We start from the raw sequence: 21,410 nt of genomic DNA, 5'->3' as shown, positions 1-21,410 counted from the left end.
GTTACAAGAAAGTAATTTGCACCTTCAATGGCCTTAAGTTCCGTGCACACTTACCGATTGTCGGCCGTAAATATTCGGCCGACGACCGATCGGCCGAATTGTAGGCTTGTTAGTATGATGCTTCCGACAGCCGACAGCGCATTTTCGGCCGAACAGAATCTGTCGTGCAGGCATTAAAACTTTTGTTGGCCAACACCAGAACGGCCGATTGTTCGCCAGTCAGTACAGATTTCGGCCGACAGACAGCAGATTTGCAAGACTGGGCATGCTCAGAAAAGAAAAAAAGGCAAGGAAAGTTAACCATCACATGACATCACTTCTGCAGTCTGCTGTTGTTGGCCGACAAAAGTCGTGTGCAGTCTTTTGCAGTTTTCAACAGACACGACAGCCCTGGACAAAAGACGGCCGATCGGTACGTGTGTACGGGGCTTTAGGTTGGGATTCCTCATTTGCCAGAATACACTGATTATTGCAGCAGCCGATTTAGCTGATCGAGCGAAAATATACCAACAGTCCCCTTTGGGAGTAGTTGATCAGTTGATTTGACCCGTTCCTGCTGAACCAGCTCAATTTTAATTCATGTATGGCCAGCTTTAGTGTGACAAAAAGGCCTCATTCAGTCCCCTATCTAGTGGGTATCTTCTAGCGTAAAAGTGTTGTCACAGATATAGATTTTTGTTAGAAAAGCTCCACGCAAAGGGCACAATCCCTCCTACTTGTCAATGGGAAGAGAGAAGTATAATCGGGTGAAAGCTGTTTCTGTCTGTTGCATGAGAAACAGTAGTGGGTGCCAGTGCTGCAGAGTGCTTTGATCCGCTGACTCATTATTTGTGGGCAGATGTGATAGTCTTTTGCCATCCTAAACTGCCAGGAGAGTATGCGTTTCAGAACGCCCCTAAAATGTGCTGGCTAAACTCACCATAGATTGCTGGAAATTCAGTCGATTCCTGCTGAATCAGACAAAATTTGAGCCACGGATGGCCCTGCAAGCATCACCTGGCGCAACAAAATTCAATTTAAAAACCAACTGAGCCAGGTGAAAAAAAACATGACCACAATTTGATATTATTTGGGGTCATTACAGCTACGAATGTTTACATCTGGGGTAAAAAAAAAGTCAAATTAATGCTGTTAATACTTTGAAGTACACTGTTGGATAAAATAAATGTTGGTATCTTGTATAAAAGACACCTAACTTAGGTAACACAGACCCTTTTTATTACCTGCCTATCAGGATATCAATTTCCCTACAGTTTTTATACTGGGTCCAATATGCCTTGACTTTTCTCGGCACTGACATTGTGGTCAAGTACAACCTCTGGTAATCATTAGTCACACTGATCATTAATTAACTGAGGAAGATGCTGAGAATTCGATAAACCAAACAGCAATAATATGTCACTGAGTTAACCAGGAATATAAGAACAGAAACGGTTCCTGATAATTATTAGTGTTAGCAAAGAGAACAGATCCCTCAGCTGAGTGCACCATGCCGAGTGCCAGGCAATTTCCATAGACGCCTGTAGGAGTAACTGCTGCCAAATAACACACACAGTGATTGTTGGTGCATCTGGCAGGCATTAGCAAGCTGTGGTTCTTAGAATGATAGCCATGCAGATATACAGTATGCAGCTCATGGCTTTAGGATTGAATTTCCCTAGAAGTTCTGCTCTGATTTATACTTGTTTAAAATAGATTGATAGCTGAACTTCAGGAAGAGCTATATTAAACTAAAAAATAAAAAATAAAACCAGATCAGCTCAGTAATTAATACAGCATTCATTTTTATGTTTACTGCAAGCATTAGAGGAACCTGCACCTGACTTGGTATCTGCCTCTTGCAGTCTATTCTACAGTCTTCTGTACAGCAGAGCTCAGAGATGGGGAGGGAAAAGCAGTTCAAGGAGGCAGTCAGGTGTGCTGCAGTGCAGGGAGCATGCTAGTGGGAAGAGAGAGCAAAGATTTGAGCGACTTCTCTTTGCATTGTCCAGTGGACAATTGGGTGGAAGTGGGAAGGCGTTCTGTAGTGAAAGTGTAACTGCAACAGAGAAATAACAGGTCCCTCCCTTTGCAACTCTAAAAAACCATACAATTTCAGAGGGCGCACCAGCCTAGAGCATTACCTTTGCAAGAATTGATTTAAAAAAGAAATATGTGTACATCATACTTGCAAACAAATTACTTGTTGAAGCATGATAAAAAAAATAAAAAAAGATATATATAATGTGTGTGTAAAACAGTCCACCAAAAGTCCATGCAGCATATTCTACTTTTTGGAGGCAGTAGTGGGATGTAGTTCTCCAAATGCAGCTGACACGTTTCGAGGGTGACCCCCCTCTTCCTCAGAGCATTTGCATTTGGAGAACTACATCCCACTACTGCCTCCAAAAAGTAGAATATGCTGCATGGATTTTTTGTGGACTGTTTTACACACACACACACACACACACACGCATATATATATATAATATATACACAGCCCTCAAATTTTCCACTCGCATTTTGCGAGTGGAAAATTATGTAGGGCGAGCTACTGTCAGGGGAAGAGAGGAGAGGAAAGCCGCCGAAGGATTGGATAATGTCAGCGGCGGATCATCCCGCTCAGCTTTAATTGTAATGGCCGGGAGCTCGCCGACATACACAGTTCCGTCTCCTAGCCCGGCTTCTTTGATAGACAGAACACCTGGCCAACCAGGACGTGTTCTGTCTATCAAAGAAGCCGGGCTAGGAGGCGGGACTGTGTATGTCGGCGAGCGCCCGGCAACTACAATTAAAGCTGAGCGGGATGATCCGCCGCTCCGACATTATCCGGCCAGCAGGACTGATGGAGGGGTTCAAGCTGATCATCTCACCCAGAGCCGGTACAAGGGAGGGTGGGATGGATGGAAGGATGGCTGCTCTGGGCGTCTGTGTCATGGGAGGTGGAGGGGCGCTGCCAGGAGTGTTTCTGTGACAGGAGAGAGCGGGATGCGCTCTCTCTCTCTCTTCTCGCCGGGCTTCACACACTGCTGTCAGATCGGGACTTCTCCCCTTAAAGAGTCAGAGTGGAGGTGGAGCGGAGGAGAAGACAATTCATTCCTAAACCTTTGCACGGACAGCTGGCGTGAGAGATGCGGCTGCAGCAGGGGAAGAAGATTGCGGCTCAGGAAGGACACTGGATGTCAGATCCGGACTATACAGAGTTTGTTATCCCCTGTCCTCTGAGTCAAAGCAAGCAATGTGGAAAGGGGGCGGGTAACAAACTCTGTATAGTCCCATCTGACATCCAGTGTCATTCCTGAACCGCAATCTTCTTCCCCTTCTGCAGCCGCATCTCTCCCGCCAGCTGTCCGTGCAAAGCTTTAGGAATAGGAATAGGCTTCTCCGCTCTGACATATGAAGAGGAGGATCACAGAGCGATGTGCCGCGCTGTATCAGAGGTCTGTGACATGCTGGAGGAAAGGGAGAACTACACTGGGGTACACATCTTATCCTGTCACCTCCAAAATTCCCATCTCAGCACAATCCCCCCCTCCCTCCTAGCACAACCCCCCATCTCAGCACAATCCCCCCTCCTAGCACAACCCCCCCCATCTCAGCACAATCCCCCCTCCTAGCACAACCCCCCCATCTCAGCACAATTCCCCCCTCCTAGCACAACCCCCCCCCCCATCTCAGCACAATCCCCCCTCCTAGCACAACCCCCCCCATCTCAGCACAATTCCCCCCTCCTAGCACAACCCCCCCCCTCCTAGCACAACCCCCCCATCTCAGCACAATCCCCCCTCCTAGCAAAACCCCCTTATCTCAGCACAATCCCCCCCTCCTAGCACAACCCCCCCATCTCAGCACAGTCCCTCCCCCTCCTAGCACAACCCCCCATCTCAGCACAATCCCCCCATTTCAGCACAGCCCCCCCCCCTCCTAGCACAATCCCCCCATCTCAGCACAGTCCCTCCTCTCCTAGCACAACCCCCCTATCTCAGCACAGTCCCTCCCCTCCTAGCACAACCCCCCTATCTCAGCACAATCCCCCCCTCCTAGCAAAACCCCCTCATCTCAGCACAGCCCCCCCCCCATCTCAGCAAAATCCCCCCCCTCCTAGCACAACTCCCCATCTCAGCACAATCCCCCCATCTCAGCACAGCCCCCCCTCCTAGCACAACCCCCCCATCTCAGCACAGCCCCCCCCCCTCTTAGCACAACCCCCCCTCCCATATTGATCCCACCTAGAAGTAATCATCTTCTCCCCACCCCTCATGCTACAAATTCTCTTATTCCAACCCCCCCCCCCCCCAGGGACAATCCCCCAAAAAGTATTTGTACTAGGAGGGGTGGGGAGAAGATGATTACTTCTAAGTGGGATCGATATGGGGGGGGGGAGCGGGGTTGTGCTGGGATGGGGAATTTAAGAGGTGACAATATAAGATTTCTTCTAGCAGGGGAATTGGGGGGGGTGCTAGGAGGAGTGATTCGTGCTGGGGGGGGTGAGGATTTGTGCCAGGAGTGGGGATTTGGGGATCGCCCTTATAGAGATTATTGGAATGGGGTGGGGGGATGGATTTGTGCCAGAACAGGAAGTCTTGGGGCTGTTAAAAAGGGGTATGGGGGGGGGGGGTTGTGCCAGTAGGAATAATGGGGGTTTTTTGTGCTAGGGGGAAAATTTTTTGATGGGGGGAGGATTTGACGGGTAGGATTTGTTCTAGGAGGTGAAATTTGGGGGGGGGGGGGGGATACTAGGATGGTGATTTGGGGGTTCCAGACCCTTGATGGGCACTGATTAGGCTGCACTGATGGGCACTGAAAACGTTGTTATTAATATTTATTTTTGTAACTTCTGCATTAATGCAAAAACATTTAACAGTATAATTTTATGAGATAATTTATGAGGGCGTGTTTAGGGGCGGAATTAGGGGCGGGGCAGGGTAGGAGTTGGGTGGGGCAACTGGTGGCGAGTAACCCTTAAGGCCTGGCTAGTAGCTCAGGACTTTAAATTTTGAGCCCTGATATATATATATATATATATATATATATCTCACCGTGTGTATGTATCGTATATACTCGAGTATAAGCTAAGCCGAAGCACCTAATTTTACCACAAAAAAACTGAGAAAACTTATTGACTCGAGTATAAGCCTAGGGTGGGAGATGCAGCAGCTACTTGACCCAACTGGACCACCACGAGACCCAAAACGGGCTGCAGACATGGTACAAGAGATGCAGGACTGTGGGCATGGTTCAGGCATGGCACAGGAGATGGTACAGGCATGGCACAGATGGTACAGGCATGGCACAGGAGATGCAGTGCTGCATGCATGGTACAGGAGTCTCCATTACCTTTTACCTGCAGTGTTGCTGAGGAGTCTCACTTACCTTTCTGCCTTACATTTAATACTGGCGCCGCCCGGCGCCAACACGTCACTGCGCATGCGCCGTCTGCCCGGGAATAGCTAAACGTGTATTGGCTTTCCCGAGCAGCGGCGGCACATGCGCACTGCCCGGGAAAAGGTAAGTGAGACCATGATTCAACTCGAGTATAAGCCGACGGGGGCTTTTTCAGCATGAAAAAACATGCTAAAAAGGCTGATAATCGAGTATATACGGTATATATATTTTTTATCATGCTTGAACAAGTAATTTGTTTGTGAGTATGATGTACACAGATTTCTTTTTCTTTTTTAACCACTTAACGCAAACCGATGTAGGTCTTCGTAGGCTGCATTTAAGTGGTTTTACCGGGGTGATGCCTGCAGCTACAGGCATCATCCCAGTACCATATTTTAGAGCCGACCGTCAGCTTTCAGGCGGTAACGACTGATGCGGCTCGGGAGCCGCTCGATCGTTACCCCAGCGAGCGGGAGGGGACACCCCCCCTCCCGCTGCCTTCCGCAGCTCTGCCCGGGTCTCCCGTCCCACCGGGAGACCTGAGCAACCAGCCGGCGCGTCCGCCGGCTGGTTGGAGTCCCGATCAAAGCTGGATGCGGATTGGATCGGGTCTCCGATGACGTAACCCGGAGGCGGCGTCCATGACATCACATCCGGTTTACTCGGCTGCTAAAGGCGCCAAATTTAAAAAGTGACTGTATTCAAAAATGCAGTTTTCGGCATTTTGAATACATTGAAGTGTAGTGGAGGGGTCTTTTAGACTCCCGATCCCTCCATAAAGAGTACCTGTTACTGCCTATTGCTGTCACAAGGGATGTTTACATTGCTTGTGACAGCAGTAAAAGTGATCAGATTTTTTTTAAAAATAAAACCTGTGCTAAAATTAAAAAAATAATTAAAATAAACAGGAAAAAAATGTAAAAAATTTTTTAGTCGCCGTGAGCTTGCGCACAAAAGAAAACGTAATACAGAAGTTGCGCCCGCAAATGAAATCGCTGTTCAAACCACACATGTGAGGTATCGCCGCGATCGCCAGAGCGAAAGCTACTCTCTAACTCTCTAAACTGGTAACTGTTAAAAATTTTTAAAGCGTCGCCTATGGAGATTTTTATTGACCGTAGTTTGTTGCCATTCCGCGGGTGTGTGCAATTTTAAACCATAACATGTTTGGTATTTATTTACTCGACGTGACATCATCTTTCTCAGTATACAAAAAAAATGGGCTAACTTTACTGTTTAGTTTTTTTAAATGCAGTGAAATGTAATTTGTTCACAAAAAAAAAATGGCTGCGCAAATACCGGATGACAAAAAATATTGCAATGACCGCCATTTTATTCTCTAGAGTAGTTTTCTAGCAAAAAATACAAATTTTAACTTGTGAACAACATGTGCCAGAAATGGGCTCGGTCCTTAAGTGGTTAAATGCATTTTTGCAAAGGTAATGCGCTAGGCTGGTACGCCCCCTGTACTTTTATTGTCTTTTAGAGTTAATATGGGTTCCCTGGCCTGTTTAGAGTGGAAGTACACCCGAAACAGAGGCTAGACAAGGGGAGTTAGGAACACCATTATTCCTCCACGTAACCAACTGCTAGCAACTCTCAAGCGCAGGAGCATTTACTTCGTCCCTCCCTTTGCAAGCAAGGATGCTGGGTAAATCTCAGGATTGAATGGCCAAAAATGCAAGGCAGGAAAAATTGCTCTTTTCATTTTAATATTTCTGTATTAAGGTATGAGCATTACAAAATGAAAAAAGGACATTTGAGATGACCTATATTATACATAGATGGTATACATGGGAATGTGTATTTAGATTTAGTATTCAGTAACCTCTATATCATATGAGACCATTTCTGGGCACACCTGACGACTCTGCATATGTCCAACTATATAAACTGAGAATTTAAAGTTCGGGTATGAAATAAACACAAAAAAGAAAAAACAAAGTATAACCGAACAATAGAAACACAGGACAGTATAGCACAGTCAATGAATTTATGTTATGCTTTCAAAACAGAAATGTGAACTTCAATCGTTAGTGAATGTTTTATACCAATCTATCCACAATTTCCACCTAGAGTTAGCTGTATTATAGTTACCCTGAGAGGAGGCAAATAGTATCTCCTATATGGCGTGCGCGTGAGTTGTCTCTATCACTTCACGGATTAAAGGAGCTTTCTGGTCTTTCCAGTTGCGTACTAGTGCTAACCTTGCGCTTAAAGCGGAGTTCCACCCGTTTTTGGTGTTTATTAAAAGTCAGCAGCAGCAAAAAATTTAGCTGCAGACTTTTAATAAACATACACTCACAATGCAGCGATGCGGCCAGTGGGATCCTCGGTTCTCTCACTCTTCTCCCCGCAGCGACGGCATCACTAGTGTGGGCACCTGACTGTGACCGCTTGGGGCTTCACAGCCGGATGCCCACTGTGCATGTGCGAGTTGCGCTGTGTGTCCTGAGTGGACTGGCAATCTTCTGGGGCCTGTGCCGTGTCCCAGAAGATTGCAGGGAGGGGGAGAGGAGAACTTCTGCTCAAGCTGCCTAAGTGGCCCGAACGGAAGTGGGAGCGGGTATCTGTTAAATCTGCGTACCCCCCCCAAAAAAAAAATGACATGCCAAATGTAGCATGTCAGGAGGCCTTAAAGCGGAAGTTCCACTTTTGGGTGGAACTCCGCTTTAATAGGATATGAGTGACTATACCTCTAAATTCTATCGGTACTGTTAATATACCCTAAGGATAGGATAGCCAATCCTGATGACAAGGGAAAACTTATCCCCAGAATATGTGTGAACAATTGGAAGATTGCTGTCTAATAATAAGTAGATGTTACCAGACATTTCCAAAATATGTGAATAATGGCTCTTTTATATGTAGTTTATCTATGTTTTTAGTTGTTTGCCCAGTGTTCAGCTCTAAACAGAGTTAGCCAGGAAAGTTAAAAACACTGCTCTAAAATATCAGAATACTATTAAATTTAAATGTAATGATAGATTGCAAGTTAATGAATTCATAAAAGCTACAAGAGTGTAACGGTTTGCATGAGCAATTCCATGTGTTTTATAAAAAACTGCACTTTCTCTTACGTCCTCCGACAGTCGCCGCCTCTTCGTATTCGTCACTAATGGGGTTAATGACCTTTGCTCCGTAGGAGTAGCTAGGCAACAGAATATATTAATATCAAAGCTTTTAGCATATCCCACCCCCAGGGGGTGGTCCCCTCAGTCCATACCTCCCTGCTTCCTGCATTTCCAACTCAGTTTCTAATGCTTAGCTCAGGAGTATGCAGGCTGTTCCTGTTCTGTGGCTCTTAGTCTCAGCTTCTTTTCTCTTTTTGATTTTGTTTGAAGTTTTTTTCTCTTTCTTTTACTTAGCTGTTTGTTTTCAGCGTTAGTTAGCTTCTTCTGATGAAGATGATCGTGCGGAGCTGGGTCTCAGTCTGGCCACCCTGGATCCCAGGGCTCAGGGCCAGGGGCTTCCCAGCCTGCCATCGAGCGTTCAGCTTAGGTTTTGCCCTGGCACATTGAACGACCCATCCCTGTTCGCTGCAGGGATGCTATCGGTGAGGTGGCTACCTCACTGGACGCCATTGCGGTTTCGCACCGCAGTTCCGCTGCGTCATGCTTGCGACACTCCCTGTCCTCTGTGCAGCGGTTTGGTCGCTGGAGCAGGCTCCCCACGCCATCCGGACTGGTAAGTGTAACTCTATGTGGGGACCTGTCTATTTGGGTGTCAGTCTGGGACAGTGTGACCCTGCCTGTCTGTGTGGCTGCTGTGCTCCCTGTCAGTTCCTGTGTGGACTTGCTGCCTGTGTGTGGGCTGTGAAGGGGGGGGCTCTCCCGCTCTGCTGGGTGTCATATGAAGCAGTCAGATTTTAGGCATGCTGTGCGGCGATCCGCCATTTTTTTGGGGCAAAATTATGGTGGCAGGTCCTGTGAGGTACTGCACAGCGCTTTTGGCGCCAAACGCAGCCATTTTGAGTGGTGATCGATCAGGCCAGATGTCAGCGCCATGTTCTATTTGCCCAGGGATTCCTCAGCCGAGCGGCCATGTTTGTGTAGCCTTGCATAGGCTTCATAGGGGCGGTCAGTCTTGCATCACTTCCTTTTGCCCTGGGACAGCGATTGGTGCAGCAGCCTGTGTGATCTCTCCAGGTTTTTATATTTCCTTCTTTCCTGTATTCCTTTCCCAGTTTCTTGTCCCTGTGGGGGTCAGTGTATTCAGTGGGTGCGGTGGGCTACGCTCGCCGCGATCTTAAAGGGGCAGTACCCTTTATTACTTATTTTGCTGGGGCATGGATTCTCAGGATTGCAAGTTTCCTCCCACCTTGGTGGGGGGCCAAGGGGCTGCTGCTTCCCCCGAGGGGGCTGATCTGGCCACTATTGTGGCAAACTTAGCTGCTCAGGTGCAGATGCTGGTGGCTGATCGATCCACTAAACGGCCCAGGGTGTCTATTTCCTCTGATTCAGAGGGCGATGGGGCTGCTATGGCTGGAGTGCCCTTCTCAGGGTCTCACTCATCCCTAGACCTTGTGGGGTCTGACGGGGAGGCTGAGGTGGAAGGGGTAGATAATTCTCCCCCTGGCTCGTCTGAAGAGCTTGCACTCATGGATGAGTTAGTTGCTTCTATCAAGCAAACGCTGCATTTGCAGGATGAACCATGTCCTCCTGCTTTGATGTCCTCTTATGGGACACAGAGGAAACGCAAAACATCGCAGGTTTTTCCTTGCTCTACGGAATTTCAGCGCGCGGTTGATGAGCAATGGCGCAATTTAAAGTAGGTTCAAACTGCGTTATCCCTTTACACCAGCTACTGATGAGCGTTGGTGTGTGCCGCCTCAGGTGGATCACGCGGTGGCGATTTTGAATAAATTGACTGCGATCCCTGCTGAGGATACCCCGGTGTTCCGGGACCCGACGGACAGGAGATTGGAGTCTCTGGCCCGTCATGCCTATACGGTTGCTGGCTCTATGCTGAAGCCTATTTTTGCTTCCATTATGGCAGCCCAGGCTATTGCGAATTGGACGCAGGTGCTCAAGCGCACTCTGGTGGCTGACTCTGCCCCGCCGACAACTTTGACTATGGTGGATCAGATTCATCAGGGTGTCATGTATTTGTGTGATGCGGACTTGGATTAATGCCCCATACACACGTGCAGATTATCTGCAGACTTTTGTCTGCAGACTTACCTTTTCTATGTAGTGCAAGGGCCTGCCGGATTGCATACAAATTGAAAGTGTTTAGGTTTGACCTCATATTATATGGTTTTGGTAAGTCTGCAGACAAAAGTCTGCAGATAATCTGCACGTGTGTATGGGGCATTAGTCCCTTTGGCTGCGCGTCTTTCTAGTGTGGCGGTCTTGAACCGTCGCCTGATATGGCTGAAATGTTGGTCGGTTGACCAATCTTCTCGCAAGACTTTGGCTAATTTGCCCTACGCGGGATCTCGCCTTTTTGGCGAATCTTTGGATACTCTGATAAAGGGTATTTCTGGGGGTAAGAGCACTCTCTTGCCCCAATCTCACAAGAATAAGTTTGTTCGTGGTAAGAAGAATGCTTCGTTTAGGCCCTCTCAGGGGTCCTTTCGTGCCTTTCGGTCGCACTATAAGGGCAAGCCCTTCAAAGGCCAAGGCTCCCAAAAGAAGCAGTGGGCGGGTAAGCAGAAGTCCGGCCAGTCCGGATCCGCTGCCCATAACAATGCAGCCTGAAGGGGCGCCCTCACCCGTTTCTGGGGTGGGGGGACGTTTGCTCGGTTTTCTTCAACCCTGGCTGGACCGCGTTCAGGACAGGTGGGTTCAGGAAATCGTTCGATCTGGATACAAGATCGAGTTTCTCTCTCGGCCGGCGGGCAGATTTTTCCCCTCAAACCTTCAGCTGACTCCGGAGCGCTTGCAGGATCTGCACCTGGCGGTGCGGGACCTGCGGGCCCAGGGAGTGGTGGTTCCGGTGCCTCATCGGGACAGATTTCGGGGGTTCTATTCCAATCTGTTCACTGTGCCCAGAAAGGAGGGCAAGGTACGTCCGATTCTGGACTTGAAAGCTCTGAACCGCTTTGTGCGGGTTCGCAAGTTCCGCATGGAATCCCTGTGATCAGTGGTGGCTGCCCTGGTTCCGGGGGAATTCATGGCCTCCATCGACTTGAAGGATGCATACCTTCACATTCCCATTTTCGAGGGTCACCAGAGGTACCTTCGATTTGCCATTGCGGAGGATCATTATCAATTCGTGGCGTTGCCCTTTGGTCTCGCCTCGGCTCCGCGGGTTTTCACCAAGGTGCTTGCGCCGGTTCTGGCCTTGCTGAGGGCCCAGGGCATTTCTGTCCTGGGGTATCTGGACGATATCCTGATTCGGTCCGCGACCAGTCAGGGCCTGGTGAACGACCTGTCCATCACGATGCAGACTCTACAGGAATTCGGCTGGACGATAAATTTTCCAAAATCGACGTTGTGTCCGTCGGTTCGTCTTCCCTACCTGGGGATGATTCTGGACTCTGTTCAAGCAAAGGTCTTCCTGCCGGAAGACAAGCTTCGGACACTTCAGTGCGAAGTCAGGTCCCTCAGGGACAATCAGTGCTCGTCCCTCCGGACGTGTATGAGGTGTCTGGGGTTGATGGTTTCGGCCTTCGAGGCGATTCCCTTCGCCCAGATTCACACAAGGGAGCTTCAGGCGGAGGTCCTGGCCAAGTGGGACGGGTGTCCGCAATCTCTGGATCTGCGGCTGTCGTTGAGCCATCTCACCCGCAGGGGTCTTTTGTGGTGGCTCCAGTCCCCGGCGGTGTCGGGGGGCAAGTCCTTTGTCGTGGACGGTGATCACCACGGATGCCAGCCTGTCGGGCTGGGGTGGTGTTCTGGGCGTTCTGTCCGCCCAGGGAACTTGGTCGGAAGAAGAATCCTCCCTTCCGATCAACATTCTGGAATTGCGAGCGATAAATCTCTGTCTTCTGCGTTGGACGGACAGGCTTCAGGGCCGTCCAGTTCGGGTACAGACGGACAATGCCACAGCGGTGGCCTACACCAACCACCAAGGGGGCACCAGGAGTGCCCGGGCGGCTCGGGAAGTAGCCGACATTCTGTCTTGGGCCGAGACGCACGTCCCGGCGCTATCTGCAGTTCACATTCCGGGGGTGGAGAACTGGCAGGCGGATTATCTGAGCCGCCAGACCCTGGACCAGGGAGAATGGTCCCTTCACCCGGATGTCTTCCAAATGTTGTGCGCGAAGTGGGGGTCCCCAGATGTGGACCTGTTCGCGTCTTGTCTAAACAACAAGGTGGAAAGGTTCGTGGCAAGGACGCGTGACCCTCGGGCAGACGCCTCGGACGCGTTAGTGGCGCCCTGGCATCAGTATCGCCTGATGTATGCCTTTCCCCCGATTCAGCTGCTGTCCAGGCTCCTTCGCAGGTTGGCCTCGGAACCGAAAACGGTGATTCTGGTGGCACCAGACTGGCCTCGCCGGTCTTGGTACGCAGACCTCGTGAATCTGGCGGTCGACGCTCCGTGGCGTCTGCCACTTCGAGAAGATCTCCTGTCTCAAGGACCGATATTCCATCCTGCTTTACAGTCGCTGGCTTTAACGGCCTGGCTGTTGAAAGCCAGGTCCTGAAGGATAGGGGTCATTCCCCTGAGGTCATTCCCACTTTGATCAAGGCTAGGAAGGCCTCTTCGGGGAAGATTTACTACCGTACTTGGAAGGCGTATTTTGCGTATTTTGCCTGGTGTGTCGAGAGTGTTGGCTTTCCTTCAAACGGGCGTGGACCAGCGTTTGGCGTTGGCCACGATTAAGGGTCAGATTTCTGCGCTGGCCGTTCTCTTTCAGCGCCCTGTGGCGTCTAACTCTTTGGTTAGCACCTTTGTTCAAGGGGTGCGACATTTGGTCCCTCCTAGGAGGGAGCCTTTGCCTCCATGGGATTTGAACCTTGTTCTATCCGTGTTGCAACGTGCTCCTTTTGAAAATATCAGGGAGATCTCGTTGTCTCTGTTGTCCAAGAAGGTTGCCTTCTTGGTGGCGATCACTTTGGCTCGCAGGGTGTCGGAGCTGGCGGCCTTGTCCTGCAAATCTCCGTATTTGGTGATTCACTTGGATAAGGTGGTCTTGCGACCTAACCCGTCTTTTCTTCCGAAGAGGATCTCGGAGTTTCACCTTAATGAGGATATTGTTCTGCCTTCGCTTTGCGCGAAGCCTAAGCATCCGAAGGAGGTGGCTTTGCACTCCTTGGATGTTGTTAGGGCGATCAGGGTTTACCTGTCATCGACAAAATCCTTTCGCAAGTCGGATTCTCTCTTTGTCCTTCCTGAGGGACCTCGGAAGGGCATGGCGGCGTCGGCTGCGACCATCGCCAAATGGATCAGACAGACGATTGTGCAAGCCTATGCTTTGAAGGGGAAGGTTCCTCCTTTTTCCTGTGAAGGCGCACTCTACCAGGTCTCTGAGTACGTCTTGGGCCTATCGTCATCAGGCTTCTGTGGCCCAGGTGTGTAAGGCGGCGACTTGGTCGTCCGTTCACACCTTCTCAAAATTTTACAAAGTGGATGTTCAGGCATCGGCAGATGCTTCCTTTGGCCGTAAAGTTCTTAGTGCGGCGGTGCCTTAGGGCCCCTTGTTTGGGCTCTTGGGGTGTTTTTACCCCTAGGTTACTTGTTCTTTCCTGGGTTGTTGCTCCTGTTGAGCACGTTTTCCTGTTGCCCAGTTGGTTCTCTTACCTTGGTAAGGTTCCTTTCTCTGATGTGGGTACTGCGTTGCTTTAGGCGCGGCTGCTTTTTTCCCACCCCTCATGTCTACACTGCTATGGGACGTCCCCATTAGTGTCGAATATGAAGAGGCGGCGACTGTCGGAGGACGTAAGAGAAAACTGAATTTTTGTAAAATCTTACCTGTAAAATTCCTTTCTCTGAGTCCTCCGACAGTCGCCACCCCCGCCCCTCTTTTGGGGTTTGTTTATATACTCTACTGCTATGCTACTGAAACTGAGTTGGAAATGCAGGAAGCAGGGAGGTATGGACTGAGGGGACCACCCCCTGGGGGTGGGATATGCTAAAAGCTTTGATATTAATATATTCTGTTGCCTAGCTACTCCTACGGAGCAAAGGTCATTAACCCCATTAGTGACGAATATGAAGAGGCGGCGACTGTCGGAGGACTCGGAGAAAGGAATTTTACAGGTAAGATTTTACAAAAATTCCGTTATATGCTCCTTACAGGGACCCATGGAGCTATTGTTGCATGTGCACTTCAGAATGGCTCTATACGTCCATAGAAGCCTATAGCTCTAGGCTACACGCCACTCTCATGCTCCTGCCTCCAGCTCCTGCTTGACAGCATCTGGATCCTGCACTGTCTCTGGTGCACTTTTTTGGAAATTTGAGGAAGCAGCGCTGTGGACCTGGAGCCAGTGGCGGTGAGCAGGGATGGTATGTAAGGTTAAATTCATATGATGGAAAAGCAGTGGCCGCCAGCAAGAATCGGTAGATTTATTCACCTCTGAATGCTGCAAACGGTTTTATGCCCCTGTGAGTGTAGCCTCACTTGTTTGGGTTTACACACAGGGGAAAAAGGTACTAGGGAATGTTGCACTGCTTGACAGTAATCTACTGTATTTATTTAAAAAAAATACAAAAATGAATACTACTCTCATTTAGTTACTGAAGATAAGTTCATTTTGGCAAATGTAAGACTAGGTTCACACGTAAGCGGCTCTGGGCTCCTATGCCTGTTTTTAATGCAGTAAAGAGGTTCCTGCACCTTTTTTTAAACACAGTCATAGAACGGTTTCCCACAACCCAAAATGCGCTACGGTTTCAGATAGGTGTGTTGCCATTAAGAATAAATAGCAACCCACACATCTACAAAGGAGCAGCGCAGTTTATCAGTGGGTGGATGAGGGAACAGGTGCAGTTTACATGCTGTCCCTCATCCGCAACCACCTGCACCAGTGTGAATCTAGCATAAAGTAGTAATGCATACAAAAAACAGTTTGTGATATATTTTTGCAATATGCTTATTTTTTTCATCAAATGTCGGTCTGGTAGATTTCCCAAGATATCCTACCCATCCAGCACCAACATTCTCTCTGCTTCAGTGATGCATAGCAAGATCATCGAGTTGTATGGGCAACCCCCCACTGTTGAAGCAGAAAGCCTCACCTCTCACAATAAATATTATTTTATTATTTTAATCATGTGAACATTTCTTGCAGACTGGAAGAGGAAAAGTCAGTTGGGGCCACATACTGTGAAAAGCTGGCAGATTTGCTTCAGCAATCAGATTATGTAATGCTGGTTGTTAACCTAACTCCACAGACAGAAAAACTGATTGGGAAAAGAGAATTGAAACTAATGAAGCCTTCAGCAACATTGATTAATGTCAGCAGAGGTTTGTATAAGTCTGCTAGTCCTGGTCTTTGTGTGGTAGAAACTACATAAACATAATGTTTTTCATTGTATTGTATAACAATATGATTTTTTTCTATGTTTCTTAACCACTTCCATACAGAGCAGTTAGACACCCTTCCTGCCCAGACCAACTTTCAGCTTTCAGCACTCTCACACTTTGAATGACAATTGCTCAGTCATGCTACACTGTAACCAAACAAAATTTTTATCATTTTTTTCACACAAATAGAGCTTTCTTTTGGTGGTATTTGATCACAACTGGGGTTTTTTTTTTTTTCGTGATATATGCAAAAAAAGAGCAAAAATTTTGAAAAAAAAACACTTTTTTTTAGTTTCAATTATAAAATTTTGCAAAAAAATAATTTTTCTTCATACATTTGGGCCAAAATGTATACTGCTACATGTCTCTGGTAAAATTAACCCAAATTAGTGTATATTATTTAGTCTGTGTGAAAGTTATTGAGTCTAGAAGCTATGGTACCAATTACTGAAAATTGATCACACCAGATGTACTGACGGCCTATCTCCTTTCTTGAGGCCCTGAAATGTCAGGACAGTACAAATACCGCCCAAATGACCCCTTTTTGTAAAGTAGACAGTCCAAGGTATTTAGTAAGAGGCATGGTGGGTTTTTTGAAGTTGTAATTTTTTCCCACAATTCTTGGGAAAATGAAGAAAAAAATTTTTTTTTCTTTTTTTTCCCCACAAAGTTGTCAATTTATAAGCTATTTCTAACACATAGCATGTACACAGCAAAAATTACACCCAAAAATACATTCTGCTACTCCTTCCGAGTATGGCGATACCACACTCAAAGTGTGAGACTTTTACACAGCCTGGCCACAAAAAGAGACTCCACGTCCAAGAAGCACCTTCAGGCGTTTTAGGAGCATAAATACACATAAAACTTTCTTACTACCTATCACACTTTTCAAGGCCCTAGAGCACCAATACAATGGAAAAGTCCACAAAATGACCCCATTTTGGAAAGCAAACACTCCAACGTATATTCTATGAGGCATTATGGGTCGTTTGAACATATCATTTTTTTCCACAGGTTTTTGGAAAATGTGGGAAAAAAATAAACTTTTTTATTTTACACAAAGTTGTCAATTTATAGGATATTCCTAACACATAGCATGTACACAGCAAAAATGACACCCCAAAATACATTCTGCCACTCCTCCTGAGTATGGCAATACCACATGTGTGAGACTTTTTCACAGCCTAGAGGGGCCCAACATCCAAGGCGCACCATCATGCATCCTAGCCACTTGCCTAGGCCTATTTTTGACATTTGGTGTTTACAAGCTAAAATCAGTTGTTTTGCTAGAAAACTGCTTAGAACCCCCAAACATTATATATTTTTTTTTAGCAGAGACCCTAGAGATTAAAATGGAGATTATTGCAATATTTTTTATCACACCGTATTTGCGCAGCGGTCTTCCAAACGCAATTTTTTTTGGAAAAAATTCACTTTTTTTAATTAAAAAATAAGAAACCAGTAAAGTTAGCCCAATTTTTTTCCATAATGTGAAAGATAATGTTACGCCGAGTAAATAGATACCCAACATGTCATGTTTCAAAATTGCGCACGCTCACGGAATGGCGACAAACTTTGGTACTTAAAAATCCCCATAGGCGACAATTTAAAAATTTCTACAGGTTGCCATCTTTGAGTTACAGAGGAGGTCTAGGGCTCAAATTATTCCCCTTGCTCTAACGATCGCGGCGATACCTCACATGTGTGGTTTGAACACCGTTTACATATGTGGGCGGGGTTTCTGTATGCGTTCGCTTCTGCGCGCAAGCTCACGGGGACAGGGCGCTTTAATTTTTTTTTTTTTTTTTTTTACTATTTATTTTATTTATTATTTTTTATTTTTACACCGTTTAAAAAAAAAAAAAAATTGATCATTTTTATTTCTATGAAAAGGAATGTAAACATTCCTCGTAATAGAAATAGGCACGACAGGACCTCTTTTTTGTGAGATCTGGGGTCAAAAAGTCCTCAGATCTCACAAGTACACTAAAAGATAGAAAAAAAAAAAAAAAATTATTATATAAAATGAAAAAAAAAAAAAAGAACCTTTAAACCGGTTGCTAGGCAACAACATTTTCCGTAGCTCCGGTCCTCCAAGACCATAGAGTCAAGTGAGGGCAAGCTTGCCCTCACTCGACATCCTGTCTGTGAGGATCTGGGACCGGATCGTTTTCCCCGCTGCCGGCGGGTCCGGTAAGCGGGGAAAAGGACCAGAACGTGGCGGGAGGGGGGGGGGGGCGCCTCTTCCGCCATCCCGGAAGGGTGATCCCATGGCGAATCCGCCGCTGGGACCACCCTTATCGGAAAGCCAACCGTCCACCGTTTAAGAAAATACCAGGGTTATGGCAGCTATCTGCTGCCATAACACCGGTATTTAGGTTTAAACGGAGGACGTATATAAACCTTTTTGGACTTGGACATGGTGGCTGTATGAAGGGTGATAGGTACTCGGGTACTTTGTTGGGCAGGTGACAGGTACTCTGGTACTGATGAGCAAGTGGCAGGTACTCAAGTACTCCGATAGGCAGGTGACAGGTACTCGGATACTCTGATGGGCAGGTGACAGGCAGGTGATAAGTACTGATGAGTAGTACTGATAGGTGATACTGTACTGATTGGTACTAATGATCGGTACTGATACGTGATGGGTACTGATGAGTACTGATGAGTAGTGATGGGTACTGATGAGGAGGCGGCAAGTACTCGGGTACTTCAGGCGTCAGGTACTCTGATGAGCAGGTGGAAGGTACTCGGGTACTCTGATGACGGGTACTCCGTTGACAGGTACTCAAAGTACCCGAGTACCTGTCATCAGAGTACCTGTCATCAGAGTACCTGTCATCAGAGTACCTGTCATCAGAGTACCCGAGTACCCGTCATCAGAGTACCCGAGTACCCGTCATCAGAGTACCCGAGTACCCGTCATCAGAGTACCCGAGTACCCGTCATCAGAGTACCCGAGTACCCGTCATCAGAGTACCCGCGTACCTGTCATCAGAGTACCCGCGTACCTGTCATCAGAGTACCCGCGTACCTGTCATCAGAGTACCCGCGTACCTGTCATCAGAGTACCCGCGTACCTGTCATCAGAGTACCCGCGTACCTGTCATCAGAGTACCCGCGTACCTGTCATCAGAGTACCCGAGTACCTGTCATCAGAGTACCCGAGTACCTGTCATCAGAGTACCCGTCATCAGAGTACCCGAGTACCTGTCATCAGAGTACCCGAATACCTGTCATCAGAGTACCCGAATACCTGTCACCAGCCCATCAGAGTACCCGAGTACCTGTCATCGGAGTACCTGATGGGCTGGTGACAGGTACTCGGGTACTTTGATGGGCTAGTGACAGGTGCTCTTTATTGGGGGGGGGGGCAATCAGTGTGTTTGGGGTGCACTATGATTGGTAACTAGCTGTTACCACAATCTCTTCCTCACACAGGATCAGTGTGTGAGGAGGAGAACACGGTGACAGCTAGTTACCGTGTTCTCTGTTGACATTTGTGACCGGCTGTGATTGGACACAGCCGGTCACGTGGTAAAGAGCCAATTTCATTGGCTCTTTACCTAGATCGGGGATCGACTCTGTCCGAGGGACGAGCCTCGTCCCCGATCGCTGCTCTGCGCGCCCCCGGGGGCGCGCATTGCAGAGAGAACGAGCGGCTCGTGCTGGAGCCGCTCATGTGATCGGCTGTGATTGACACAGCCGATCACCTGGTAAACAGCCAATTTCTATTGGCTGTTTACCTTGATCAGGGATGGGCTATGTCCGAGGGACGAGCCTCACCCCCGATCGCCGCGCTGCGCCCCCCCGGGGGCGCGCAGTAGAGGTGAGATCCGGGCGACGTCATATGACGGCGGCCCGGATCCTCACAACCACTTTGCCAACGTCATTTTACATGACGCGGTATGGAAGTGGTTAATCATAGTTCTTTAGACCTGGTACACACTAGTGCGATTTCAGATGTGACTTGAGTCACACAGAATCAGATGAGAATGAAAATCAAATTCTTTTCAGTGATGTCCATTCACATCAATGCGACTCAGCGGTTTGGAAAAGGTTCCTGTACTACTTTGGTGCAATTCCAGCGCAATTTTGGCCCAATAGAATATACAAACCCCATCCAAGTAAGGTCCAGGTAGCACTACATAATCTCATTAAAACTCAGATCACAGAAGTGTGAACCTAACCTTAAAGAGATTTGGGAGTTGCATACACAAGCTTAGTAGACACTTGCATCTCCCACAGGACCTTGAAGGACCAGTACTGCATAAAAATTTGACATAGTAATGTGCAGGTTAAATTAGAAAATACAGTATATTTTTTTGAATAGTTTATGGAGCCAAATCGACTGTAGTTCTCTATCAAAGTGATGGAAAAACTTTTCTGGAATGAATGTCTTCCAGTGTATGTGGTTTTCTTTCAGGAAATTACAGTTATTTAAAAATCAGTTGATAAAAGCACATTCAAATTTTCAAAGAACTTTCAAACAACATTCATGAAGTTTTTGTAGGCATTATACTGACAAGATTTTTCATATGGACATGCATACAAAATTTCACACTGTTCGTCCGTCGGACGGACTCCGTTTATCTCAGCGGGGGATCGATCCGCTGATCCCCCGCTGAGCAGGAGGATGACAGCTGTTCTCCGCGCTGTGTGCGGAGACACAGCTATCAGTTCCCCATACATCTCTATGGGGGAATCGGATGGGGACGGACCGTCAGTCCGTTCTCATCCGATCCGCTGGACGGATGGAAAATAGGGTTTCCATCCATCCAGGTTTGACAGATCGGATCGGATGTCAGCGGACATGTCTCCGCTGACATCCGATGCCCCATAGGGATGTATTGGGGGACCGTTCAGATCCGCCAAAATAACGGACAGGCGGATCTGAGCGGTCCGTCTGTGTGAAAGAGCCCTTACTCCAGCCAAACCTTCTTTTTTTTTTTTTTTTTTTTAGTTTGATTAGAACAGCCTTTTTCAACCAGGGTGCCTTGAGGTTTTTTCAGACGTGCCTTGACAAAATCGCAAAAAAAATGCTCCAAAATTGTATACAAGCCAGAAGGTGGATATAACCTGCCTTTTAAAGCCATATGTTTTTACTATACACCATTACAACCTTCTAGCTGCCAACCTCCTAACCACTAATGACATCAGTTGATAAGGAGGATGTCAGTTGCCTCCCTTGCCTCTTTCCATCATCATTGGGGGCCTCATTAGCTAGGTGATGGAGAAAAACTGAGGGAGAAGAGAAACATTGGAATACTAGTCAGTACTAGTTTGCAAAAGTGTATTTGCTTTGGAAGAATAAATCACCTCTAATGTTGGGTGTCCTACGTCTATTGATGTTGCTGCATTATGTAAAACTATTAGAAAAGATTTTACATTTTGGAATAGGGTGCCTCAAGATTTTATTTATAATTTTAAAAGGTGCCTTGACTGAAAAAAGGTTGAGAAACACTGAATTACAGTCCTGACAGGAAGTGAGGGGAATTTTCTCTAATAGCTGCAAAGATGGAAATAAAAGCCTGACAGAGGCTCTAATCCATCATGCTTTGTCTAAAAGAAAATAAAAAGGTTTTTGCTAGAGTTTGGATTTAAGGGTTCGCATCTGTGCAAT

At 47.4% G+C, this 21,410-nt stretch overlaps 1 protein-coding gene across 2 annotated transcripts in view; it reads left to right on the top strand.

The window, feature by feature from the left end:
- Window positions 1–21,410, top strand: part of LOC309557055 (glyoxylate/hydroxypyruvate reductase B-like) — a 96,898-nt gene that overhangs the window by 7,343 nt on the left and 68,145 nt on the right. For both annotated transcript variants that reach the window (XM_082259660.1, XM_082259661.1), the window contains exon 4: window positions 15,549–15,724. In XM_082259660.1, coding sequence (XP_082115786.1) covers window positions 15,549–15,724 — 176 coding nt within the window. The remainder of the gene's footprint in view (window positions 1–15,548; window positions 15,725–21,410) is intronic.

This window comes from Pelophylax lessonae (genome assembly GCF_965119305.1).
Source record: "Pelophylax lessonae genome assembly, chromosome: 5".
In the NCBI taxonomy this organism is placed as follows: Eukaryota; Metazoa; Chordata; class Amphibia; order Anura; family Ranidae; genus Pelophylax; species Pelophylax lessonae.
Note: the sequence above shows the minus strand (reverse complement) of the source record. Positions and strands in the feature narration are given on the sequence as shown.